The following is a 26,875-nucleotide window of genomic DNA, read 5'->3' as shown; positions in this document are numbered from 1 at the left end:
CCATCATCAAGGCAGGACCACTGACAGCAGGCCAGGCATGCCAGAAACAGCCTAGGGCTTCTTTTATTAGTCACCATGGGGTACGAAATTAATACTGGACCTAGTGATACTTTCTCTTACCACAGGACCAGAAGGGCAGCATGTCAGGGCCTGAAGAGGGGCTCTCCCTGCAGTGGGGCTTCCTGCCCTGCAGGAGGCTCAAGCTGATCCTCCTGGAGGCCAGGTTGTGCATTTGCTTCCAGTACCTGGAGTATCTCATCAGCGTAAGAAATCAGCTCCTGGAAGGAGGAAACGAGAACCATTTGCTACAGTGGCCTCAAGATCCGGGAGCAATTACTTTGACGACATAAATCCTACTGATGGGATCTTTCAGGTGGTCTGGCTGCACTTCCCATTTGGGATTGGATTCAGCCCAGTCACAGGGAAAGGCATCATGTGGAGCTATGAGTCAGTGCAGTGCAAGGGTTCTGGCTCGATACAAGGTGTCATCATCACTTACCAGGCTGGAGGTAAAGCGCCCCCGGATCACCTGGACTAGGTCTTTGATGCCTCCAGACTCCATCTCTGGCAGGATCTCCTCTGCAGGGGAGCAGAGAAGATGGTGAGGCTAAGGATACCCGCTCACCAGCCAGTTACGGTGCCACTGACTCAGAGTAGATAAGTGGCAAGGTACAGGGGTTTGAGACCAGGCTCTGGGGCTCCTTCCCTTCCTGCCACAGAGAGGACAAGGTAAGGGTCCTCACTGTAGGAGGTCAGATGGGCCAACAGCATGCAGAGGTTCTCCACCACCTCAGGGTCATCCTTGTAGAGCTTGTAGATATCTTGGATGAGGTGGAGGCCGCTGCTGCCCTCTTCCAGTACTACTATTCGGAAGGCCACCAGTTCTGGAGTAGGGAGGCAAGGAGATTTGTGTGTATAATATAGTCCAGTATAGCTCCTTTGCAGCCACCCTTATTTCTCAGCTCCCTGTACTCAGTGTCCCCGGGAAGTAGCATGACTGGTTGTAGGGTTGCTGGGAGAGCTCTTCTGCCAGGAGCCCTAGCTTTCTGTAAAGGAAGCTCCTAAGTCAGGGCTGTCCCCTGCTCTGTAAATGGTAAGAGGTGTTTGCAATACTTGGCTTCTCTGCAGCTCTGCACTTGTTGGCAATGAGCGCCACGCCCAGGGGAAATACAGTGCTTATGTTCCTCTTCCCTGCAAGAAATGGAATGGAGGCCTCGGTGTGGTGCTGTGGAGAAGGGGCTCCTGTGCAGGTGGCCCTCTCACCCTGCAACAGGAGACTGAAACCTCCCTTACAAGGTACTTTGTTTAAGGGTGTCAAGAGGAAATAAGATTCCCAAGTGCCCTTCAGGAGACCCCACCAGTTTGAGTAGCCCAGTCGACTGTCATGAGTAGAAATGAGCAGGAGTGAAAGCAAGGAGACAGCCCTGGGAGCCCTGAAGGACCCGGGTGGAGTGGGAGCATTCCTACCATATGCTGCTCGGGACCATGGCCTGCCCCTGGGCCCAGGGTTCTCTACAAAGAAAGACTGCCAGTGCTTAGTATGAGACCTGGCATAAGCTTGAACTTGGAGATGGACTGATATGTAGGAGACTCATGTGGCTATAGGATGTGTATATAGTGGGGGTGGGGGGTAGACATAAGACACCAAACGTGGACAAGTCCCAGTGGTGTTTCCTGGAAGCTATTTCTTCCTGTTCTAGTGTGGGGTCACCAGGTGAACATCATTGGAGGGAGCTGGCTTTTGTTCCACCCCCAGCTGGCAGCTTGACTTGTCCCAGACTTACCGGACACCTTTGCGAGGCTGGCCAAGCCACGGAATGCATTGTTCACCAGCAGTACTCTGCCAGGGCACAGCTGGATGCTTCTCAGGAGCAGCACTACCACCTGCTCAAACTGACTCTCCTTTATGCAGCCTACAAAGAACAAGCCTTGTTGTCTGTGTGTCCAGGGTCACCCTCCCTGTTACCAAGGCCTCGGGCTACTCACCCAACAAGGACAGCAGCCAGAGCACCGCACAGCCAGCCTCTGCTATTTCCACGTCCTCCGGATGAGTAGCCAGCACCCAGGTGACCATGCCAGAGAGCTGCTCCAAGGGCTCTTTGTCCACAGTGACAACTAGACCCAGGACAAAGATGGGGACACCAGGCCAGGTATGAACAGCAGCACCAGCTGTCTGTGTGCCCCTCTACACTGTTCCCTCCCACCAGAACAACAGAGAATCAAGTGGACATGAGGGAGATGTCCTCAGAGATGGAAAATGGGGCTTTCCACTGCCAGAGTTTGCAGTAGAGTCATCAATAGAGATGGGGACTTTCAGCATTAGTGGCATTAGCAGGATTTCTGTGGTACTTTGGGGTTGGCATGGCTTGGAGCTCTCTTTCCTTGGCAAGATAATATCTAGAAGAGAAGGTCAGGCCTAGAAACCCCCATTCAAAACCCAAACCAGGATAGGGCCTCAAATGCTCTAGTGACCTCTGGAGTCAGGGGCAGCCTACTCATTGGACAAGGTGTTCTAACTTAGCCCACTAGTGTCTCACTGTGCCCTCTTTGAGCCATGGGGCCTAGGATTGCCCTCCTATGCTTAAGGAAGATAGAGAGCTGCAGTTCTTAACCTGTTCTTCACGACAGCTGGTACACTTCATGTTGTAGTGACCCCCAACCATAAAATTATTTTTGTTGCTACTTCATAACTGTAATTTTGCTACTATTATGGACTATAATGTAAATATCTGTGTTTCCTGATAGTCTTAGGCAGCCCCTATAAAAGGGTTATGCCTGTGGGGTCAAGATCCACAGGTTGAAAACGGCTCTAGTAGATCTCATGTAGTGGGGCTTATGCAGGAGTGCCTCACCATCTACCAGGAGGGACCAGAGCAGGCTCAGGATAGAGAGGCAGATGTCCCTGTCCTCTTGGAAGTGCTCCAGGTTCTCTTGGGCAAGCTGAAACAACCCCTCCTCTTCCAGCTCTTCTGAGATCTGTCCTGTAGGCAGCCATAAACACTTGGAGGGGAAGTTTCCAAGAAGCCTTCCCCAGCACTACCTTTTCTCAGTGGGCTGATGCAATACCTAGTCTGCCTGGCTGGTCTACTTTAATGCCTAAGCCTAATACCCCTCTCGCCCAAGTGGGCTCAGTGTGGGTGGGGAAGAAGTCTAAGTGGCCCAGTGCCTAGCCTTGACTTGACCAGCTAGCCAGCCATTCAATTCTTGGCCACTGTCCCGAGTTTCCAAGCAGTGCCCATGGCTGCCACTCAGAACAGAGAACAGCGTGGCTATCCATCTTGGGCATGGGCCCCTCTCCTGCCCATCTCCCAAGGCCTCTATTCTGTCCCTGGCTTTTTAGAGCAGAAACAGAGCAAAAGGCCAACACACCTTGGCTGGAAATAATGGCAAGCACGTTGTAGACCACATTAACAAGCCTTTCAGAGTTAGGATGGCTCCGCAAGGTATCCATCAGGAAGGAGATGATCAAACTGCTCCTTGGGATCTCAGCTTCTGGGTCCTTTGCCAGTGCTGATTGGGCCAAGGAAAGAACATCAGTCAACCCACAGCTAGGGCTCTAAGATGGAAAGGTGTCCTCCCTCACTGGGAATAACATCACCTCTTGGAATTAAAGTGTTTATGGGCTCTTGCCCAGTGGTACAGTGATTGCCTGGCATGCAAGAGGACCTGGATTCGACACACAGCCCTGAGAAAAAGACCTAGTCTGTGTGGAGGTTAGGCTCAGTATTAAGACTGGAAAGGTAAAAGGGTAACGAGGTGCTCCAGGCTTAAAGATGGCACTAGGTAAGTTCTTCAGTGTAGTGCTGTCCCCTGCTGGCAACCACATCCTCCAAACCTTTCCTGGTCAAGAAAGCCCAGAAGACCAACCTATCTAACTCCTGTGTCATAGCTGGGGAACTTGTCCAGGGTCCCAGCAGGCTGCATCGGGCCCCATGTAGACCCAGTATATACAGACTCAACTATGCCCTCTCTCACTCTGAGATGGAGTCACATAGGCACAAAAGGGAACAACAGACTGGAGAGGCAGATGCTAGGGATGGGTGGGAAGTTGAAGGAACTGAAGAGACAGAGGGTCTGGGAGGGAAGAGCTCCTCTACCCTGCCCACCTTGGCCAAGAACACGCAGCAGAAGGGAGCAGGTGCTGAGCAGAATATCCAGGATCCGCCCATGCTGCTTTATGATGCTGATCACCTCTTCCAGCAGCTCTGTGGGCCATGGCAGCCCTGTGGAGTACACAGCATAGGGGGAGCACAGGAGGAGCTGGACTGTGTGACCCAGACATGATACCCAGAGGATCCAGGTGGGTGAACCCAAGGGCAGAGAAGGGTGACCAGCACACGTGTTCATAGAATACGAGCAGTTGATCATCTGCCAAGGTCTACCTTCTGGGTTGTCCAGGCTAATTTGGAGTTCCTGCGCCTCAGCCTCCAGAGTAACAGACCACAGGTACATGACACCGTGCCCAGCTCTGCCAAGGCATTTACTTGGAGCAGCCTCATGAAACAGGTCTCTGTTTTCAGCCCTCACTTTCAGAACAAAGCTGAGAGGCAGTGATGAGCATTAGGCACTGCAGAGCTGTGTAAACTCAGCCTGACTGTGTGACTCCAGGGCCTGTGGCTGCGACTGAGCTGAGACTTGGATTGTGCTAAGGATCTTACTGGTTCCCAGGAAACAGCTACAGCAAACCCACTCTGATGAGGCTGAGCAAGAGGCAGCTCTGGGTGGTGGGTGAGGCCCACTGTTGGGCATTATAGCCCATTTCCCCAAAAGGCAAATCTACCTTGTCCTGGACTTTATCTTTGTCACAGTTCAGCTATAAAAGGGACTTTGGGAGAGTAATGGCCAATATGAGGGACCTGTTAACTCGTTAGGGGTCATCTCAGTCTTCTAGTAATCTCCACTGCCCTAGCCACCGGGACAGATCTTTGGTGCCCTTTGGATGTGTTTTCTGTATGAATAGGTACATAATTGGGCAGGTATGTAAACAGGAATGGATAAGGTGAGTGGGTGAAGAGATGAAAGGTTTCAGGAAGGAAAGAGTATATGGATGCCATACAGGTGTGATATTTGAGCAGGAGAGACAGGAAAGCACGTTTGCAGAATTTCCCAAGAAGCTTAATACCCATCGAAAGCAATGCTGGGAAAGAGCTGTTCTCAAGCAATCTGGTAGGGGGCCAGGTTGGTATGCCTATGAAGGTTGGTGTGGTGGTTTAAATATGCTTGGCCCAGGAAGTGCACTATTAGGAGGTGTGGCCTTTTTGGAAGAAGCGTGTCACTGTGGGGATGGGCTTTGAGACCCTCCTCCTGGTTGTCTGGAAGATAGTCTTCTGTTTGCCTTTAGAACAAGAAGTGGAACTCTCAGCTCCTCCTGCACCATGCCTGCCTGGACACTGCCATGCTTCCTCCTATGATGATAATGGGCTGAACCTCAGAACCTGTAAGCCAGCCCCAATTAAATGTCCTTTATCAGAGTTGCTTTGATCATGGTGTGTCTTTACAGCAATGGAAACTCTACGACAGATGGTATGTAGTGTTCACACTCTGATATCCAAATGTACATCTGACAGGCACATACAGGCAGAATGCCAAGTGGCTGGTATGCCAGGTGATCAGTCGTAATGCTGTTTATAAAAGTAGAAAACAAGAAGCAACTCAGATGCCCACTACAGAGATGATGGGGCAGGTGTGATGGTGCATGCTTGTAGTTGCAGGTACTTCTGAGGCGGAAGGGTCACAAGTTCAAGGACTTTTTGGACCACACATCGAGTTTGAGACTACTAGCATTGGCAATTTATACTTTCTCAAACTACAAACAAACAAGAGCTGGGGAGGTAGCTCAGTTAACCAGCATTGCACAAGGTCCTAGGATCTACCCCTCGTACCACCATGTCCCTCCCAAAAGACTCTTTTTGTTTTTTGTTTGTTTGTTTAACAAAACAAAACAAAAACCCAAGCCTTAACTCCCTATAGATCAGGCTGGCTAGCTCTCAATCTTCTTGCCTTGGCCTCCCTGATGCTAGATGGATTTCCTGTTGACCTGTTGAAACCATGCAGAGTAGCCAGCCTCTCTCCCACCCTCCTCTGCTAGTAAGCACAGAATCAATCAGTCCCAGTTAGTAGTCCTGGCCAGAAAAGTCTGTAGTAAAAGGTTGGCAGTCGCCACCTCCCAGCCTTTCCTGGAGTCTGAGGAAGGCACAGGACCTTTACCTAGCTGGTCCTCTGGCATTGTCAACAACTTGTTAATGGCTCTGAGCTGGACCTCTGGTCGACTGGAGAAATTCTGCATGACATCTGCAGGGAGAAGGAATGGAGAGCCCAACTGAGGACCAAGCCGTGGAGGAGCAGACCCTAGCCTTGCAGCAATCAGGCCACAAAGTCGGTGCTCTCAGCCTCACCTTTCAGAGGGTGCTCTGTCCAAGAGACTGACTGAAAATCAAACCCAAGTCTCTGCGAGCCAATCCCTGAGTCACAGTGCCTGCTGTCGTTCACAAAGGAAGCACACAGCCAGCTGCCTAGGGCGTGCAGTCAAAGGACACAGGACTCTGGAGAACATGGGCAGTGAGCAGGTCTTAACTACACAGGGGATATGACCAATGAGAACAGGGAAAATTGGCAGAGCCAGGCTACTGGAAGCAAGGGTATACATTATGTACAGGGGAGGAACCTGGAAACTGTTCCCACTCACTAATCATGCATAAACACCAGGTCTAGGACCAAGTTGTGGGAGAGAGACACCAAGCATCTGAAACTAGTGCCAAGGCCGGTCACCACAGCTCCCAGCACTATCCAGGGCATCCCCACCATCACCTAAGATGTTGGCCATGTTGCCTTCAAGCAGCACGTCAGTGATGAAGATGGGGACCTTCTGCCGCTGCATATTCAGCGCAACAGAGGAGCTTTTGAAGGAGTTGCTCATGAAGGTGACTTGCATCACATCCCTGGCAAAGGGGCAGAGAATACCAGTGGCTTCCCATAGGACCATCCCTCTGCCATGAGCTGTGGGTGACCCATAACAGCAGACACTGAACACAGGCTTCCTGGTGGGTGGGTGGGCTCTCGGTGTTCCATGTGTACCTAGTAACTATCTTTGTAGTTCTACTTCTAAGGACCTACTCTACTCTGAAATCACAGGACTCCCTCCATGGCAGGGCCCCCAAAGATGGTCCTGGGTCCAGCACTTCTTGCCTTCATACCCCGTCTTCCTTAAAAACATTTGAACAGGTTTTCTGATTGACATTATTAGAATGGAAACTTTTTCTGGTCTTCTGAAAGTGATAAGTCCCTGCACCCAGTGGGAAAGTAGGGCTGCCTGCATCTTTTTTGAAGAGACATGTATTCAAGCCATATAAATACACCTGTAATTCCAGCAGTCGGGAAGCTGAGGCAGGAGGGTCACTTTAGATTCACAGCTAGCCTAGGACGTAGACCTAATCTAAAAACAAAACAAAACAAAACAAAACAAAAAAACCCACCATATATTTAAGATTAGTGGCTGCCATGTAGTTGAGGGATACATGTGGGCAAATCGGGACAGCTCTGTATGTTAAGGTGGGAAGATGCTGAAAGGTACACAGATAGGTTAAAAGAAGACCCAGCTCTAAGCTTACTTGATTGCCAGTCGATCGGAGGGGTTGATATGCAACATGAAGGGCAGAAGCAAATAGTAGACATCTGTACCAGGGATTTGCTTCTCCTCCATGGTTTTCAGGATGGGCTTCAGGCTGCCTGGATGATGGCGGATGGCCTTCCGCAGTTGCATGGCTTCTGTGTCCTTCAAGGAAAGAGGGCATCACCTGGGCTTTTCTCAGCCAGGAAGGTAACTGCTGCTATCATCGCTCCCTCATCAGGCCCAGCAAGAGCTGAGGCAGGGGCCTGAGGAAAGTCAGCATAGTGTAGCCTCCATGGACCAGAGAAAGGGACAGGGAGGCATGGTAGGTAGGATGAAAGCAGGCAGCCCCACCACGGGAAGCTCACGTTCAGGAAGGAGCAAGTGGCCATGTCTAGAATGATGCAGCCCAGAGACCAGATGTCGGATTTGGTGGAGAAGGAGAATTTGAGAGCTTCAGGAGCCATCCAGGACTTCTGGCAGGGGTCTGCGGACAGGATCAAGGTGGAAGGACCACTGAGTGCTGTGTTCTCTGGGGACAAGGGACAGGACAGAGCCAGCCTGACCCCCAGCATTACCACTCCTCTTTTGGTTGTTTTGAGAGGGGGTCACCTGTATCCCAGATGTGCCTCCACCTCCCAGTGCTGAGACTACAGCCTTGCCCCACTGGACTCAGCTACACTGTCCCGGTTTCAGTGGTCTTTGGCAAGGGCTTCAGACAGAAGTCTTTCAGTCATCCTCTTTGGGTGGGATGAAAAGTGCAAGCTGAGGCAGTGAGGCTACTGTCCTGACAGACCTTAGTCTCCACCAGGGAGGCTTGTCCATCTGGGCAGGTGTCTGTCTGTCTGTGTGACAACAGGCAGGAGATGAGAGGCATGTTCCAGAAAAGCCAAAGCGTAGCCCTCTTTGAACAGCTCATCCCCTCTAAATGTTAGGAGCTTAGGGCAAAGTTCTGGCTGAATTTCCTTATTCCTAAACCATGCAGAAAGAGCCACCAGTGTAGTGCCCTTACCCTGTTCTAACTGGACTCAGGTAGTCACTCCATTTCTAAACCTCCAATCCCCAGCCAAACAGTGAAGGATCGGACTCCAAGGACACACCCCATCGATACCTCCATATAACCCTTTCTTTTTTCTTTAAAGTTTCTCTTTCTCTCTCTCTCTCTCTCTCTCTCTCTCTCTCTCTCTCTCTCTCTCTCTCTCTCTCTCTCTCTCTCTGATTGATTTATTTAATGTATATGAGGAGTACACTGTAGCTGTCTTCAGACACACCAGAAGAGGGCATCGGATCCCATTACAGATGGTTGTGAGCCACCATGTGGTTGCTGGGATTTGAACTCAGGACCTCTGGAAGAGCAATCAGTGCTGAGCCATCCCTCCAGCCCCATATAACCCTTTCTTGTACCCACTTACTCATCAACCCAACCACCTGTCCACCCATCGATCCACTTGCCCACCTACCCTCTGTGTGCCAAGGACAACCATTGCCACAACAGGACTCTGAAGTCTCTTCCCAGGTTGCTCTGTCTGTTGTGACAGCTGTTATAGGCTTGATATACTCCACCCCTTTTACTCTAACATCATTCCATCTCCTGGACTATTTCTGTCTAAAATGCATAGTCAGTGCCTACATCCCAGAGGACTTCTGTACTCCTGTTTGTAGCTTCTGTCCTTTTTGGGTCTTTCTTCCCCCACAAGAATTAACATCTTAAGGGGACCACAACCATTGCTTTGTTCCCCAAGGATCTCTTTTACATGTGTTGGAGTCCTTTGGACCCTGCACCTTCCCACAGTGGCACATCTAATGTGTTATTCCCTAGGTTGGAGATCTCTAGACCTTCCGAGTTAAAAAGCCCAGCCCCAAAAGTAACCACTGCCCTCTGGATACCAAGAGTCACCACCTCCTTTGCCACTCATTCCCAGTCTTCCCCAGACACCTTCTTCTGCTCGGACATTCCACTTAGCTTCGTGGGTCATCAGTGCCTGGGAGCTCATATCCTGCAGTTTACAGTAGCCACTGTTAACAAGGACGATGTTGGAAGGCTTGAGGTTCCTGCAACAAAGAACAGGGCCCCCTGGTACCATGCAGCTGCCTGGGATAGGGCTAGCACATGCCTGAGCCTTAAGCCTGCTCTTCCAACCCAGTTCCAGCACTTTCCACTCCTCAAGAAAATGCTCTGCTCAGCCTGCTTATTAAATACTTGTTTCCTAGAACATGGCATCTACTCTGTTTCTGTATATTAGGGAAGAACCCCATTGTAAGCACAAACACTGAGGACCCTCATTAGTATTTCTGGTGGCATTAGCATGGGCACTCTATTCTCTTTGCTCATATGGCTCATGTTGATGGAAGCCATTTCCCAGGTTCTTCCCACTGCAGATCTTGGGGCTGAAGCTGGGTGCAAGGGTCAAAGACTAGGCTTGGATTGCAGCAAATCTTATTGGCCTGTCCAGAGTCTGTATCACTACAGGCAACCTCACCTCTCTTCCTTGGCATCTTATCTCTGTTTCCTCGCCCTTTAGAACCACCCTGTTCGGCCCCCGAACTCCCACAGCCCTGTGCCTTTGGGGTGAGTCAGGCACTCAGGGGCTTCATAAGGAAGTTCCCTGTTCTCTTAGCCAAGAATGGGAGTTCACAGAAGATGCCCCATCCTGCCCAAATCTGGTCCTTGGGCCTGGGCATCTAGGCCTAGGGGTTTTGGCCAACCTGCAGAGGAGGCTCCATCACCTGTGAACGATGTTCAACTTATGTAGGTACTCGATGGCATCCAATACCTGGCTTAGCATGGTATGCATCCACTGAGGAAGAAGCAGGAGATGTGACATTGGAAGAGGTCTAGGAATTCCCTAAGGGCATCTCTGCAAAGCTGCATATGAATACCCAAAGCAGTCAGTGGAACAGTGACAAGCTGGGGCCACCAGTGGTCACTCTCTGTGGGCCATGATGCTATGGGAAGGTGGTCCCTATGGGCACTACTAATGCTGAAGCCCCTGAAGTGCCTATAGGGCTTTATACCATCAGAGTGAAAAGTGCCTGTGAGACAACAACACGAGAGGCAACAAAGTGGCAACCTAGTGTTCCTGGCTGCCATTTTCAAATTATTTACCTAGGACTCCTGAATCTCATATCAGGATTAAAAGACGCCCTGAAGTGCCAGAGACTGGCTGGGTCGCAGGAGACACATATTCTCCTACTATGGCCCTTGTAGAGGAGCTCATTTCATGGCTTCTGAGACAGAGGTGTAAGCCCACTCCAGAGCCTGCCCCAGAGGCATGGGCAATGGAATGAGCTACATGCCTCCTCTGAGCCTCTTAGGGTGATGGACCCTGGTCCACAGGAGCTCAGAAATCCTCAGAGGAAATCATCCTCAGATCTTGGGAGGTACTGCAGCTCCCAAAGGTAAAAGTGAAAGTTTATAAACTTCTAGAAGAAAACTAAGGAGAACCCTGTGACCTTGAAGTAGGGAAGGCTGCCTAAGCCAGGTCCAAAATTCCCTGGCCACAGGGAGGACTGGCCTCCATTACAGCAAGGACTACCTATTACAAGGTGGAATCAAACAAGTGAACTGGCAAGTCCCAGACTGGGTAGAGATATATGGACACTAATGTCTACCATATGTAAAGAATGTTTATACATCAACAAGAAAACAATTTGAATGGGAAGAGGAGTTAAAGGGGCACAGAAGAGCTCCAAATGGCCAAAATGTTGCTGATTATGGTTATAGAGTCCTATAATCCCAGGGCTGAGGAGACAGAGACAGGAGTATCAGTTCAAGGTCATCCTTAGCTAATAAGTTCATGGTCATCTCAAAATAAAATAAAATAAAACACAACATAACAAAAACACATATCCAAATGTGCTTGTTAGGACTACTGATATGTAGATGCAAATTAAAGTTATAACAAAATGTCACCACCCTTTAAACACTTGACAGGGCAAAGCCAGGCTCAATGATACAAAGACAGGCCAAAGAGCCATATGGAAGGGAAGCCATCTCTGTTTCTAGGGAGAGTAAACCCTGTAAACCAGCTTCTGTTAGAATGCCTACTGAAGCCACACCCCATACTCTCTGACCCAGCAAAACACCTAGTCCTGCATGATTAGGTAAGAAAGAGTAGCCCTTCCGCCAATGCTCCTGGCAGCTGTACTCTACAGCCCTGCACTAGGGGGTGATCAAGGGCTCCTCAGCGTAGGAGAGGCAGACCCACTGAGCACTTCCTTGTCACGAGCAAGGGCAGCTAGCTGACCACAGGAAAAGCATCAAGGCATGGGCTGATTGGACAGTGCGAGTTCAGAGTTGAGCCACACACACTGAACTCATCTGGATGCATTTCAGGAAGTGCACCACAGTCGACCCTTGGAAGCAGAACCCCATCAGTTGCTTAGGACCCTTGGAAACTTCTGGGTCCTGAGAATACCTAACACTTAGTGCAGGGTGGTGGCTGGGGCTGGTATATGCACACTTGTAGTGTCTCAAGCTATGCACCTGAGATAAGTGTGCAAAGCAGTGTAAGGGCTTAACACAGGTAAGAGAAGCCGAAGGCCAGACCCAAAGTTCCTCTTGTCTCTTACTGCAGGGGTCTTCAGGGGTATAGATTAGTCTCTCTCTGTCTCTGTCTCTCTGTCTCTGTCTCTGTCTCTCTCTCTCTGTTTTTTCCAGACAGGGTCTCACTGTAACCAGCTCTGGCTGTCCTGGACTCAGTTTTGTAGATCAGGCTAGCCTTGAACTCACAGAGATCTGCCTGCTTCTGCCTCCTGAGTGCTGGGACCAAAGGTTTGTACTACCACACCCGGCTCCAGAGTTATCTCTTACCTCAGTGTCAACAACTGCTTTTAACTTCCTCTTATTCTCCATGATATTCTGGAATGTTCCTTGGGAGTAATAATCCATCACCAGGCAGAGGAACAGAGAGGAGATCTGCCAGAACACAAGGCCTCAAAGATTGGGTCTCAGGGCTCGTAGGATCACCTGCTCCAGGATATCATTGTGGTGGCAATGGTAACAATACCTAATGGGGACCCCTTTACTCTCTTGTCCCCATTCCTATGCCCCACCGCACCAGGTCTTGTTGTTAGCTGGAATTGCAGTTGTTCCTGGCCTCTGCACATGCAGAATTATTTATGGAATTGTCTTTACCCCTCAATTTCGGGACAGTCTCTTCAGACTCTGGGAGCTCCTCTGAGGATGCCACCCCAGCCAATGGCTGGTTCTGTTTCCTCCCATGAAACATTGTCTCCGAAAACATCAGGGTGCTGGGAAAGCTGGGGTACACGCAGTGAGGGCCCTCCTTCGCCCTGAGCTGTTAGCTCAGCAGGGAAACTGATGTGGAGATGGAACATAGTGGAGGCCCCTCAGCCTACTCAGTGTCCTTCCCCTCAGTCCCCTCTGGAGGTGTGACTTAGGAAAGCTGTATTCAATTCAAAGGCAAGAAGTCCTGTTGCCAAGAGGACGCAGCCTGGGAAGCCTGACTCAGGATCCACTAATTGTGAGGCACTGGTGCCTTAGACCCTACCATAAAATGAAAACAATGTTCCCACCTATTGCCATGGGAGTAAGGGGTGGACAGCTTTGAGACAAGAGGGGAGGCCAGGAAGGCAGCTTTTCGGTATCAGTTCCCTTCTACAGAAGCCAAAACCTCATTGTTAAAGGTGTAGTCTGGAGCCTACACCTGGCCTCTTGCTTCAGCTGTGTTAGAGCTAATGAGCCCCAGAAGTGGTGGCTCTTAGCCTCAGCACCCTCCTTTGTGAAATGGGCAGTTAGGCCTCATATGATGAGGTTGTTTGTGGATCATTAGAGATCATGCACAGGACCCAGGAAATGCCTGCCTCTCAGAGTGTTCCGTGTCAGCTGTCAGCTGCTGAGCTGTGGGCCCTCCAACCCACCTCATTGTTCCACATGATGAACATCTCATGGTACAGAGAGAGATTGGGGTGTTGGAGCTTCAGCAGGGGCATCAGCTGTAGAGAGGGAACAGAGTGTCTCAGCTAGTACGTCTCTGCTACACATTCCACCCAAGAGATGAGATAATGGCTCTGGGCAGGGTATGGCATGGATGCAAGGAGGCTGTGCAGCCTGCTGGAGAGAGGCCAGGAGGCTGGTGTGGGTCTCCAGCATGGGGTGATTGTGCTGTGTGACCAAGACTTGTTCTTCAACCTTTCTGAGCCTCACAAGCACATATAAAAATGGTAACACGCTGGAGTATAAATTCAAGGATAGAGCCCTTTTCTAGCATGCATAGATCCTGGATTTGATACCCAGCACAACCTCCAGCCCCCTCAGTGAACAGGTGCAGACCCAGGGGGTGCTAGGAGACAGTCAGGCTGGGCTGGACAAGATGCTGTGCCCAAAGGCACAGTGAAGTACTTAGGAAACAAATCCAATCAGGTAGTAGAAGTAGCCATCTGAACACCATGGCCAGATGGGCCTTCGCTTTGATTGGAAGCTGGGTGGGACCCGCCCGGCCCGTCAGATGTGAATGGGAATGGTCAACATGGCTGTGTGACGGTGAACCTGCCCATGCTTTTTCCATCTGTCAGACTATGACTTGGTCTACCTCTGCTCCAGTGACACTGTGTGTGACTCAAGACATGTTGACCGGCAATGTGCAAGGGCCGGCAGCTCCAGAAAGAAGCTAACCCACAAGGGACCATTATGGAGGAGTCACCTTTCACTCCAGTGAGGTTTCTAGAGAGGCCTAAAGAAATGGCTCCTAGCTGCTATCCATCAAGCTGGTAACTGCAGTCACTTGTGGTTCTCTGAAGGCAATTTCAACTCTCTCACCCTTCCCAACTCTCTCTTCTCTCCTGTTCTTCCTTCTTCCTTGCTCCTTTCCTTCTAGTCTATGCTGAGAACCAAGTCCAGGGCCTGTGTATGTGAGGTTGGTGCTTTACCACAGAGCCACATCTCAGTCCTTCGACTCTTGAGTCAGAACCTCCCAATGCCATCCAGGCTGGCCTCAGACTCAAGATCCAGTCAATGCTGGGACTGCGAGTGAGCACTAGCACACTCAACTAACTAATTTATATTTTCTCTGTGTCTCCCTAGCTTTGTACTATTCTTTTTTTATAACTAGAAGAAAAATATTTTCTTTCCAGTACTGGAGATGGAACCCAAGGCTCTGGGCAATCGAGGTACATGCCCCACCACTGAAGAACAGCACCAAGTCTGAAGAAAAACATCTTCAAAAAATGTGAGCTGGGCCCCTGAGTAAAGGCACAAGGAGCAAACTATCTCCCCAAAGCTGTCTTCTGACTTCCCTGCGTGTGCCATGGGCCATACGTGGACATGTACGTACACACTAAACAAATGTAAGGAAAAAATCTGTTTTTAAAAATATGGTTATTGGGGTGGACAAGATGGCTTAGGGGCTTAAAATGCTTCCTTTGAAAACTTGACAGTAAAGTCAGGTGTGGGGGCGCACGCCTTTGATCCTAGCACTCAGGAGAAAGCAGAGGCAGGGGGATCTCTGAGTTGGAGGATAGCCAGCCTGGAATACAAAAGTGTGTTCCAGCAAGAGCTACATAGTGACATCCTGTTTCAATAAATAAATAAGGAAAAGAGAAGAAAACATGACAGTCTGGATTGGACCCCCAGAACCCACATAAAGGTGGGAAGAGAGAACTGACCCCACAACGTTGTCCTCTGACATCCATACACAGCGGTGCGATGTGATTTTTGGGTCCCCCTCCAACAATAATAAAAAAATAAATAAAAACTTAAAGGATGGTTAGTGGTAGAGTAGCCATTAGGGAAAGATGTGGCTGTCCTGAGTGAGCATGGACCCCCACCCCCCTTATGAGCACTGCATGTTTTCCTTCGCCCAGTCACTCAGTACGTGGGCACAAAACTCAGTTCCTGTGTTTGCTGAGTACTGGTCGTCCCAGGGGACCCAGTGAGCATTACCTCCTCCAGGGCCTTGTTGGCATGGTGCTCATCAATACACTCCACCTGTAGGTCCCAGGAAGACAAGCTCAATTAGTAAATGTGTAGTGAACATAGCTCCTACTACCTCTGCTGTCATGATCTCTATTGCTGTCATTATCACTATCACCATCATCATCACCACCATCACTACCACCACCACCACCACCATCACCACCATCACCACAACATCACAAGCACTAGCACCACTACCACCACATCAGGTATCACCTCCAACACTAATATCATCATTGACACCACACCATTTGTAGGAAAGTCAGTCAACTGTAGAAAAATCCTTTACTGGGCATGGTGGCTTGTGTTTATAATCCCAGTGCTAAGCAGGTAGAGCTAGGAGGATCTCTGTGAGCTTGAGGCCTCCCTAGTCTTATAAAAAGCTAGTGCAACCTTGTCTCAAAAAACCAAAACCAGGGCTGGGGAGATGGCTTAGCAGTTAAGAGCACTGACTGCTCTTCCCAAGGTCCTGAGTTCAAACTTTAGCAACCACATGGTGGCTCACAACCATCCATAATGAGATCTGACGCCCTCTTCTGGTGTGTCTGAAGACAGCTACGGTGTACTTAGTCATAATAATAAATAAATCTTTAGGCCGGAGTAAGCAGGGTCCTGAATTCAAATTTCCAGCAACCAAATCATGGCTCACAACCATCAGTACAGCTATAGTGTACTCATATACATTAAATAAATAAATAAATAAATCTTAATAAAACAAACAAACTTAAAGCACTTATTCTAAAATAACATAAAGAATAAATTGGCCCAGTGGTGGTGGTGGCGCATGCCTTTAATCCCAGCACTAAGGAGGCAGAGGCAGGTAGATCTCTGATTTCGAGGCCAGCCTGGTCTACAGAGTAAGTTCCAGGACAGCCAGGGCTATACAGAGAAACCCTGCCTCCAAACACCAAATCAATCAAACAAACAAACAAACAAAGGTGTCGGGATGTGTGTGTGGGGGGGGAGTTAGTTGAACCGGTAATGTTGGGGACAGGATGTAGCTCAGTGGTATAATAGTGCATGCTTTTAATCCCAGCACCCTGGAGGAAGAGGCAGGCAGATGGAGCTCTGAGTGTGAAGTCAGTCTGGTCTACATATTGAGTTCTAGGACAGTCAGGGCTACATAGAGAGGTCCTCAAAACAAACAAACAAACAGAAGAAAATTCTTTCAATATCTTCTGAAGTCCTACTCCATGGATTTTCTTACTAAGGAAGTGATATATGCTCAAGGGGAGGAAGACCCTGTAAAGATCTCTAAAGATATTTATCACAGTTGCTTATGCTGGTGAAAGACAAATTGAGCTAAAACCCCATGATTGGACAGGTTGGGCCAACTGCAGCACAGGAAGCAGTTTCGAGGAGACACAGCTGTCAGATAGGAGAGGAGGAAGCTGTGGTGACAACAGGAGACAATGTCAGTGTTGTCAACCTCAGTACCATTCTTACAGACATAAGAGACTGGAAAGCCACACAGGCTCCTGCCTATAACCCCTCACCTAATTGTTATTTAGAAAACCCAGATGGCTAATTTTGCTTGTGTTTGCTTGTTGAGACAAGGGTTTTACTGTGTAGCCCAAGCTGGCCTTGAACTTCAGCTTTCCTTATCTTTCTTCCAAATGCTGAGTACATGTCTGGTGTGGCTAGCTTTAAACAACAAAATACCACCCCCACCACCACTACCACCACCACCACCACCACCACCACCACCACCACCACCACCACCCCTCCTTTAACTTTTCAGAAGACAGGCAGCCACTTTGGCTGCTGGCCTGTGACATAAGAGAGCTGACCCCACAGTTAACTGGCAATAGAGGTGGATAAAACACTCCAGGCCCAAATCTCCTGGGCTGAGGCTGCTGGGAGGTCAGACCCCATCCCCAAGGTCCCTGTCAGCACTGCAGAGGAAGGTGCACAGGGACTAGTATAGCAGTACTCCTTTCTAGGGTACTCTTGTGGGCCTGCACCCACCCCAGCTGTGCTAGTTGTGTGCCTGGTGCTCAGCCTCTGGGACCCTCTCTGCCCCTTTCCTGTTTGGTAAGACTTGTACACCTTGCCGGGCAGTGGTGGTACAGGGAGGCAGAGGCAGGAGGATTTCTGAGTTTGAGGCCAGCCTGGTCTACAGAGTGAGTTCCAGGACAGCTAGGGCTATACAGAGAAACCCTGTCTCTCGAAAAACCAAAAAAAAAAAAAAAAAAAAAAAAAAAAGAAAGAAAGAAAGAAAGGAAGAAAGAAAGAAAGAAAGAAAGGAAGGAAGAAAGAAAGAAAGAAAGAAAGAAGAGACTTGTACCCCTTATTAAATTCCAGTCCTTTGGGAAACTGCAACCTGGGTGAGGATGGGACTCCTGAGTCTCACCATCTTTGGCTGTGAGATTGGGGTTTTTGTTCTGGGTTGGCAGGGTTGATGGGTTCAGTGAGATGACCGCAGGCATGTGGGTGAGCATTGTGGTTAGTGTGTGGTTAGCACCAGAGTGAGAGGAATAAGAGAGAACTCCAGAAGTCTCAGGCTACAACTTGCCTCAACGGGGCTTGTCTGGGGATTTCTGGAGTCTGAGAGACCTCTGTAACTTGGGAGCAAGGGGCTCTGCACCTTACCTGCTTTATCAAGAACTTGGTTTCAGTTTCCAGTTCTTCCACCACCAGGTTCACCCCTAAGGCTCCAGGATTCAGCATTTGCAATAGCTATCCTCAAGGAAGAGAGAGACTTTGAGAACGTCACATTATTCTCTACTTCCTACATGTGATGGTTCCACACTCCACCCCCAAGTATGGCTTCTTCTCTCAATTTTGTTGTAGAGGAAATGGCCTTAGGTGATGGATTGAGAAGCCTTCCAGGGTGGGGCCAATACAATTTCCCTCGAAGCCCATTCTGGAACTCTTATTTTATAGCCTATGGCCTTCCCCAAGCCTACAGGGGCAGCCTTATAGGTAAGAGACAGTTGGGGGGTGGGGCTGGGGGCAGAAGTGGCTCTTAACCCTAGTGATACCCCATCTAGTACCCTTCGCCAAAATGAACATCCAAACAAGGCCTGTGATTTGTGTAACTGGTGCAGTCATAGCTTCGTCTAGGGCACAGTACTGAAGGAAGTGCTTCCCAGCCATCCTCTGTAACCTGCACTGGTGCTGCCTACAATTCACTTGAGAGATAGATACTGGGGCCTAGGAGCAAGGTCCTTGCCTGTGGCTGTGGGACTGGGGTCTGAGCCAGAGCTCATCTTTGAAGCCACACCTTCAGAACTGGTCTGTAAGCCAGAACTCTACAAGATCAGTGCTGTCAGGTAGAAGGTGGCTGAGGCCTGAGTACAGAGGCCACTGTCAGCGTGGGGTAGGGGACAAGATATGTAGGCAGTACGGGAAGGATAATTAGCATACAGGGAATACAGGGTGTCCGTTGGAGCTCAGCCCAGGTAGTGAGCAGTGGTTTGTTTTTTGTTTTTCTCTAAACATTTCTGGCCATCAGAAGTGCATTTGCTTGGCTAACGCATGTAAGCCTTCTCTCAAAGAATACTGGAAAAGAGGAAAAGAAAATGAGCGAAACTGAAGCTTTTATAAGCCGAGTCTAACAATTAATGAGGCTGACATGTGAGGAAAAAAGCGATTAAAAAAACAACCACTCAGGTTCTGCCTTTAAAGACCCCATACATGGAGGGAAGGGGAAGGGCACGTGCACCATTCTCCAACCAGTGGTCAGACTTGGGGGTTGGTCATCATTTTAGAGGGAAACTGAGGCCCTGGGAGGACTCAAAGGAGGAGAACTCGGAGGAGGAAACATGCGGGGATCATAGGGTCACCCTGTGATGGAGGCTGGGCCTGGCTGTGTGGCCCTCGGACCTGTCCCGCTGCCCAAGGACACTGGACCTTGGTTGTGGGGGCATCTCAGCACCTGATATTTTTCCATGGTATCTCGTGGAGACACTGCCTCACTGTCCTACTACCGGGCAAAGCCCTCGAGCCAGGCCGGTAGTCGAACCCTCGTTTGAGCATGCTCGGTAGTGACTGCTCCGTGTGCCCACCCCACCTCCTCAGCCCCTCCACCTGCCTTCCATAACCCTCAACCCGGGGCGTGTCTGCTTAGCACTTTGGCTCGTACATGGCATACTCGTACTATGCCCCTTAAAGAAGCCACAGAGAATAGGGAGCCGTGTTTCGGACGAAGGGCAGGGCCCCGGTGTGTTGGGTAGGGTGGAGGGCGGGGCAGAGACTGACGACGCGGCAGGCGGGGCCGCAAGTACTACGGGCGGGAGACACAGGTGGCAGGAAGTCTACCAGCACGGTGGGCGGGACCTGCTGCTTGGTGAGGGTGGAAAGTGGTCAGCGCTTCGGGTTCTAGAGGCTGAAGGGCTAGGGGTGGTCCGTAGGGGCTGGAGGGGCGGGGCCTGGGGTGTGGGGGCGGGGTCTACCTGTGAAGGGCGCGCGGCGGAGGCGGGGCCTGTTCGTGAAGGGCGGTGCGCCGGCGCCAGGCTCCTCGAGCGTGGCGGGCGGGGCCTGGAGCGTGAGGGCGCGCGGCAGGCGGGGCGGGGCGCGGCGGGAGGCGCGGTCCCTTTAAGGCTTGGCCTACGTGGCAGCCGCTAGAGCAGCCGCGGCTCAGCGAGGCCGGCCGCCGGGTACTTCCTGTGGAGGCCGCAGCAGGCGCGAGCGCCCAGGACCTGCCAGCTGAGCCTTCCGCCGCCGCCATGGGACAGAACGACCTGATGGGCACGGCCGAGGACTTCGCCGACCAGGTGCGGCCTGCCCCACAGCCCGCTGGCCGTCACGGCCCCACGGACGCCCGTCCTCGCCGTCCTGCCTAGCTCTACGGAGAAATCCGAGGGGAGGCTGGGCGGGGGGTTGGGGGTGGCGGCCAGGGAGGCTCCCGGGGCCCGCGGTGCTGCTCTGTGCCCTCTGCCCTCTGAACCGCGGCGGCTCCTTGGGGACCTCTGGGGAAGGGGGTACTCTGTGCGCCCCGCTGCGTGGCCCCTCCGCCCTTGTCCAGGACCGTCCTGGCCCTTCCTTCTTTGCGTGGACTCTGCTCCGGTTGCCCGATCTGGGTCCACGCTGCCGAAGGAGAGGAGCCTGCCCCTTGGCTCGCCTTCCCAAGTGTACAGGTGGCTTGTGAACCGCAGGGAAGGCCTGGGATGAGTCTGGGCCCGAGCGACTAGCTGGGCAGGGTTAGAGCCGGAGAGAGGCGCAGGTGGCACCACTTTTTACAATTAAGTTCGACGGATGGGGTGGGAGTTGTGTGAGTGTGAGGCTTTGACTTCTGAAATTGTCCCGTTAGATCTGCGAAGTCATAATATAACCTGAACTAGCCCTGGAGGCTGAATGGTGCCGGGGCCCACCCGCCAGCCAGTTTTGGTTCACTTAGTGTGTTCGTGGCTGTCGGTGATACGAGGAGGCATTTTTTGGCCTAGAGTACTCGAAGGTTGGGTGTGTGTGACCATCTTCAAATGAGCTTCTCTACCCCTCCTTTTGAGGGGTGTCACCTCCCCATGTTCACCTTCAGTTCTGTTGAACCATTTTCCTGTGAGCTGATCTTTTTAAAGGCATTTCTACCCCTTTTGGAAAAGTTTCTAATGCCACGATTTTGCATTAAATACATAATTTTAAAATTGTATGGACCAAGGTCTTCCTCTTGTGATGGGTTTCGTTGACATAATTCTCAGTGACCCAGTTTTATCTTCCTGAGTAGCAGCTCTCTAAGAAGATGGCTTCATAGCCAAGTTTGTGAGCGGCTCACCTCAGGATCTTCAGCTGGAAAACCCACCATTTTGCAAGTGGATTTCACAACCCAGATCAGATGAATTATCTCCAAGAAGCTGCCAACTATCTAATGATAGATTTCAACTGGAGAAAGAGTTCATCTTTTATGAAGTCCTCCATGTACTTTGTTTTGATTTAAATGAAAGAAGCCAAATCTTGGGACTGGACAGGCTTTTGTGGGGAATACAGTAGCCACTCCCACTAAGTAACTGGCTTGGGCTCCTGGACTTGCCAGTGTCCACCACCCAGGAGGAAACCCTGGGTCTCCTACTGCTTGGTGTCCAGGGCATCTCAGGTCTGGAGTTAGATTTCAGCTACACATCAGTGGAAAGATGCCCGTACTGTAGATGGCCTGCTGCTTAAAACCAAAATTCCCAATGAAGGTTCCTTCTTAAGGGATTAGCCTCAGAGTCCACCTGGAAGTTAGCAGAGGATACCACAGGAGCTTCTGAGATGTGACTCCTGCTCTTCTGATCCAGTGTCAGGCATCAGGGAGCCTTCCAGTGGCCTCAGTGTGACCAGTCCTGGGAGCTTTTGTGTTGGATATTCATCTGCACCCTTGAAAACAAATTTGTCAATGAGGAAGGTGCTGATAGTCCAACGTTCTAAGTGAAAGGATCTAATGTGTTGGAAAGTGGAGTGTTACTCTAAGGTGTTGTCAGATAGTATCACAGATCCATGTCTTTAGAAAACAGAAGTAGAACTGAGTTTGCAAATCAGATTTGCCTGGAAAGTCGGGCTTCTCATATGAGACCTGGAAAAGTGTTTCTGATGCTGATGAGAACACTGAGCTGTTAACTGGACACCTACCTTCCTGTGAGGCTGGCCATCAAGGCTCCATCTTCCCAGGGCTACAGAGAAGTTTGTCATGATCTGCACAGTCCTGGGCTTGTTACTCAGATCCAGCATTCCCCCCATGTTGGTGCTGTTGGATATATCCTGCTGGGATCCTGCTGGCAGGTTCCAGTGAGCTACATCTCTGACCTGGCATCAAGCTCCGTGCCCTTGGGCAGTCAAGGATGAGGTCCTTTTGCTCCCAGGAACCCAGGCTCTGAAGAAAGTGCTGATATACAGGAAGTAGACCTTCGAAGCCATCAGAAACCAAGTGGGAAAGAGCCAGGAACTCAAAGTCATGCCTATGTCCTGTGGCTGCTACTTAATTCAAGCTAAACAGATTGCAGAGTAGCTTCCAAGTGAATTCACATCAGGAACCAGGAACATTAGGGCTTAATGGATTCTGCCTGATGGCTGTTACCAGGGTGACAGGAAGGCTGCAGGGGGCCTTACTTTGGTGTGCTGTCCTGGCAGAACTACTGGCAGTGGTGGTGCAAGGCTTTACTCTTAGCACTTGCGAGGCAGGTGTATTTCTGAGTTCAAGGCCAGCCTGGTCTAGAGTACGTTCCAGGACAGCCAGGCCACACAGAACAATACTGTTTGGAAAAACCAAGAGAAAAGAAGAGTGGCAGAAGTAGACCCAGGAGTGATGAGGCCTTTGTGGAAGTAGTGCCAGAGTGGGCTTGATGTGGCCTGGGTAGGGCCTGTTGTCCTGGGGCCCTGAGCCTTCCCTTCTTCAGTGCTTTGTCATCTTGTACCTCTACCTTAAGGATTGGGAAGCTGACTCACTTCTCTGCTTGCTAGTCTTGACTGGAGGTTGGACAGTGCCCCCTTCTGGAAAAGTGAGGTAGAGACACTGGAGACTGGTTAGTATCTGTACGATGAGGGCTAGTCCTCACAGACTGTGGCTTCTATTCAGTACTTGAGTTTTAGAAAAGGAAGGGTAGTCTTGCAGGTCTTACACCCATGATGCATTGGAGACCTATCCAAGGTGTTTGATACATACTTGCTGAGGGTTCTAGAGTCAGATTAGCCACCACAGTGTTGAGCAGACCCTGCCTGCCTGTTGCTGCTCTCAATTCCTGAGCTGTGGTTCTTTGAACAGGGTCCACCAGTCAGAAAATCTAACCTGCCATTTTCTTAGACTAAGCTACCATGGATCCATTTTTGTCCTGAACACAAAGAGGTGGTTGGTATTTTCTACTCTGCATGTTGGTAGCAGCATTCCTTGTGTGACCCTTACTTGTTTCATGGGTGCTATCTCAGGACAGATAGGATTATATCTTAAATCCCCTCAGACCTTGGAGATGATAACCCTTTGAGATAAACTTGAGCCTTCCTCATTCTGCCCACATGTTTGTATGTGTATCACTTGCATACCTGATGCCCAGAGATGCCAGAAGAGGGCATCAGATCCCAGGAATTGGAGTTCCAGATGATTGTGAGCTAAAATATGGGTCCTGGGAACCAAACTTGGGTCCTCTGAGCTCTTCACTGCTGAGCCATTTCTTTAGCCCCTCTTCTCATTTCTTAATGCTACCGGGATGCTTCACTGCCTATCATGAGAAGCCTGTTTTGTTTTTTTGTTTTTTGTTTTTGTTTTTTTCTTTTCGAGACAGGGTTTCTCTGTATAGCCCTGGCTGTCCTGGAACTCACTTTGTAGACCAGGCTGGCCTCGAACTAGAAATCCGCCTGCCTCTGCCTCCTGAGTGCTGGGATTAAAGGTGTGTGCCACCACGCCCGGCTGTGAAGCCTGTTTTTCAATGGCTTGACTTGACTGACTTTCCCACAAGCTTTCCTCAGTAGCATCCACCACTGGTTTTTCCAGGCTCTGCAATGAGAACCAAGGTTATGGAATTTCTGGTATTCACGGCCAGCGTGAGCCAGGTCATGGGCAGTGGCCTGCAAGTACAGAGTGGATGTGGCTGTAGGAACCCTTTGCAGTGGCGTGATGTGAGCCAGGAGCTGTGACCAAGATGCTTGTGAAGGATTTGTCGTTGTTGTTAAACTTGCCTTTTTTCCTGTGTTGAGATGCCGATCAAAGGCTGTTGACTGGTGCCCTGTGCCCACTTGATAGATTCTTGTCTTTGGAAGGCAGAGCCCAGCAGATGTGCTTAGTGCAGCATATACTGCACTGCATCAGTCTTGCAGCCTTGCTAGTGTGGAAGGGAGGGAGGTAGGTGTGACTTGTCTCTCCCTCCATTACTGTTTTCTACTCTTTAATCCTCTTGACCCAGACACTCCAATTAAGAGTAGCAGACTTGTCGGGATGTTTTAACTACATCTAGTGGATTGTGCTACGTTGTGTTTGTAGCAATTGAGCATCTATGGTGAGGTTCTTGAGGGAGGAGCAGACTGCAGCAAGGCTGGGCAGGTCTGTTCATCCAGTGGGTGAAGCCCCAGTGTAATTGTGTTGGGAACAGTTCTCATTTGGAAGCAAGTCAGAACGTCTCCAGTGTCTGTGGCTGCTTGACAGTCCACACCCTCCTGTGGTCTGCACTGCTTAGTTTGGGTACTTGACAATATGAGGGCCATTTCTTGGGAGTGCTCTGAGATCCATGGTGGTGTTCTTTACTCTCATAGATTATTGGTGATTACGTCACTGCTGGCTATTTCTAGGACATTAGGACCATGAAGTAGAAACTGGGATGGTGAGTGGTGTCACTTGTTCCCCCAGCTAACAGAATGTTGTTGTATGTGTATTTTCTACCAGGGCCCTAAAACATAAGCATATTTGGACTCTTTTTTCCTTTCGTGTTTATTGTGAGATTGGGTCTCTATGCTGCTAAACATTGTCTTGAAATATTAGGTTCAAGTGAACTTCCTGCCTCAGCCTCCCAAGAAGCTGACATCACAAGCATTGTGTCATCATGCCCCTTTTTCTTGTTTTCTTTTTTTATTACAGATTTTTTTGACTCTGCAAGTTAGGAAGGACTCTTAGCAGCCAGTAATTGCATGGTCTTTACTTGTTGGAGGGTAGCAACCTCTCCCACCCCTAAAAGTAACTGGATCACCATGCCTTGAGCCCATTGCTGGCTGGGGTTAGACAAGGACGGACAGGGTGAAGACGTGTGGCCTGAGTGCCTGTGCTCTGACTTCAGAGCTGCTGGCTAGTCTCTGTGATGATGTCAGTGTGGCTTGTGCCATCTCTTCAGTAGGGCTGAGTAAGCACATGCAGATACACACCAGGGCTGTGTCTGAGGATTTGGGCTTCAGTGTTATGACTTCCTGTTCCCTGCCCCAGATTGAGCCTGTCTGCATTGCCAACCAAGCCAAGCCTGGACACCCCTCCGTGGGATGCCCAGGTGCTTTGCAGCTGAGATGGTAGTTTTAGCAGTGGCTTGGGTTTTGAAGTAGCTTGTAACATGCTGAGAGTTTGGGTATACCCCTTACATACATCCTCACCTAGTCCAACAGGAGGTTTAGTCAGCCTTGGGAAGGCCTGCACAGCTCATGTTCTCCCCGCTGCCCTGGTGGGGTCAGACTCTGCACTTTAGACTCTTCTTGACACGTCAGTCCATGGGCAGCTCTTTGTTCTTTCTTCTAGGCCTCCATGATATCTTTCACCTTGCTGCTCAGCTCTTAAGGGTGGTATGAGAAAAGTATGGAGTCCACCTGCATGTCATTTGCACCTAGCTTCAGTAGGGTGTGCCGGTCTAATGAAACCATCAACTGCCATCTGCACAGGGACAGAAGGGAGCTGTAGATGTACAGAACTGTCCTTTGCTGGCGATTGGCACACTTGAGTTTCACTGCAGTCATTGTTGATCTCTCATATTTTTACCTTGCTTTAGATCATACAGACTGTGAGAACATCTCAGTGCTTTCTTTCCAGCCCATAGCACAGCTGTTTGTCTGTACCACAGTTACCCCATAGGACATTAAACTTTCCAGAGAGATTTTGATGGTGTGGGAAAGGGTAGAAAAATAGAGGGATTTATTTTTCTGCCACAGTTGGAAATGCTGCTTGTGGCATCTCAAAGGTAGGGGTTAGGGGTGTTCTGCTGATGCTCTCCACCAGTGCTGAGGATGGCTCTGGATGGGAGGGGGCTGAGGTGTGAGAATTTCTAGACTGGAGATATCCTGAGAGCCTTTCAGATGGTTTCTGTGTCTCCCACTTGTTAGTGTGCCCCACATTTGTCTTGGGAACTGTGTGTCTTGTGGTTTTTCTCCTTTGATAGCTTTGGAGGGTGGAACAAACCTGGTAGATAGTATTAGACATTGCCTATGGTCCTGTGCCAGATGTGTGTGACGCTGTCTTTGTCTCTGGGACTAAGTGTTGATCATCATGTGTCTAGACTTACGATGGGAGCATCTAAAGCAGGTGTTGAGTCCTGCAGTCTGCCCTGGCAAGGCACTGGACCTGCTGAGGGCCTCTCTGTCTTCCAGAGAGCTGGCTTGTCTCCTCTGACCTGTTGTCATGATGAGGTTGCAGCCACCTCACCAGTGTGTTCTGTGGTCTTACAGTTCCTTCGAGTCACCAAGCAGTACCTGCCTCATGTGGCGCGCCTCTGCCTGATCAGCACCTTCCTGGAGGATGGCATCCGCATGTGGTTCCAGTGGAGTGAGCAGCGTGACTATATCGACACCACCTGGAGCTGTGGCTACCTGTTGGCCTCATCCTTCGTGTTCCTCAACCTGCTGGGACAATTGAGTAAGTGGCTCTCTAGCCTCTCTAGTATACTTCTGGAGCATCCTGTTCCCTTGACTGATACTCCCCATTCATTGTTGTTGGCCATTGAGAAGCTATGTGTGAACTTGAG

General features: G+C 50.2%; 2 protein-coding genes and 1 long non-coding RNA gene across 14 annotated transcripts in view; 2 read left to right on the top strand and 1 right to left on the bottom strand.

Moving 5' to 3' along the window:
- Positions 1 to 38: 38 nt before the first annotated feature.
- Stkld1 (serine/threonine kinase-like domain containing 1) lies at positions 39 to 20,014 on the bottom strand. 11 transcript variants are annotated; one of them, XM_006498110.4, is made up of 20 exons: positions 19,940 to 20,014; positions 18,135 to 18,221; positions 15,510 to 15,554; positions 13,490 to 13,564; positions 12,420 to 12,524; positions 10,334 to 10,404; positions 9,507 to 9,658; positions 7,975 to 8,093; positions 7,608 to 7,771; positions 6,808 to 6,938; positions 6,396 to 6,512; positions 6,208 to 6,291; positions 4,107 to 4,223; positions 3,370 to 3,510; positions 2,853 to 2,981; positions 1,987 to 2,115; positions 1,785 to 1,913; positions 744 to 884; positions 500 to 579; positions 39 to 278 (listed from the first exon to the last, which is right to left on the bottom strand). In XM_006498110.4, exons 2-20 carry the CDS (start codon positions 18,210 to 18,212, stop codon positions 144 to 146), a joined length of 2,142 nt encoding a protein of 713 aa, XP_006498173.1. In that variant the 5' UTR covers positions 18,213 to 18,221; positions 19,940 to 20,014; the 3' UTR covers positions 39 to 143. The 11 variants fall into 11 exon arrangements, with proteins under 11 accessions (XP_006498173.1, XP_006498172.1, XP_006498170.2 ...); XM_006498109.4 differs by lacking the exon at positions 19,940 to 20,014 and adding an exon at positions 19,423 to 19,745; XM_006498107.4 differs by lacking the exon at positions 19,940 to 20,014 and adding an exon at positions 19,331 to 19,396.
- Surf4 (surfeit gene 4) overlaps positions 19,759 to 26,875 on the top strand; it is a 13,736-nt gene continuing 6,619 nt past the window's right edge. The window contains exons 1-2 of one of the 2 annotated variants that reach the window (XM_006497828.3): positions 19,759 to 19,833; positions 26,580 to 26,766. In XM_006497828.3, coding sequence (XP_006497891.1) covers positions 26,661 to 26,766 — 106 coding nt within the window. In that variant the 5' untranslated portion in view covers positions 19,759 to 19,833; positions 26,580 to 26,660. Of the gene's footprint in view, positions 19,834 to 20,023; positions 20,261 to 26,579; positions 26,767 to 26,875 lie in introns of those variants that run through there. The other variant, NM_011512.3, reaches the window with a different exon arrangement.
- Gm36591 lies at positions 20,267 to 25,287 on the top strand. Its single transcript, XR_374179.1, has 2 exons — positions 20,267 to 22,978; positions 24,696 to 25,287. It is a non-coding gene; the product is annotated as a predicted gene, 36591 (long non-coding RNA).

This window comes from Mus musculus, chromosome 2, assembly GCF_000001635.26.
Source record: "Mus musculus strain C57BL/6J chromosome 2, GRCm38.p6 C57BL/6J".
Taxonomy (NCBI): Eukaryota; Metazoa; Chordata; class Mammalia; order Rodentia; family Muridae; genus Mus; species Mus musculus.
This window is presented reverse-complemented; position numbering and strand designations above follow the sequence as displayed.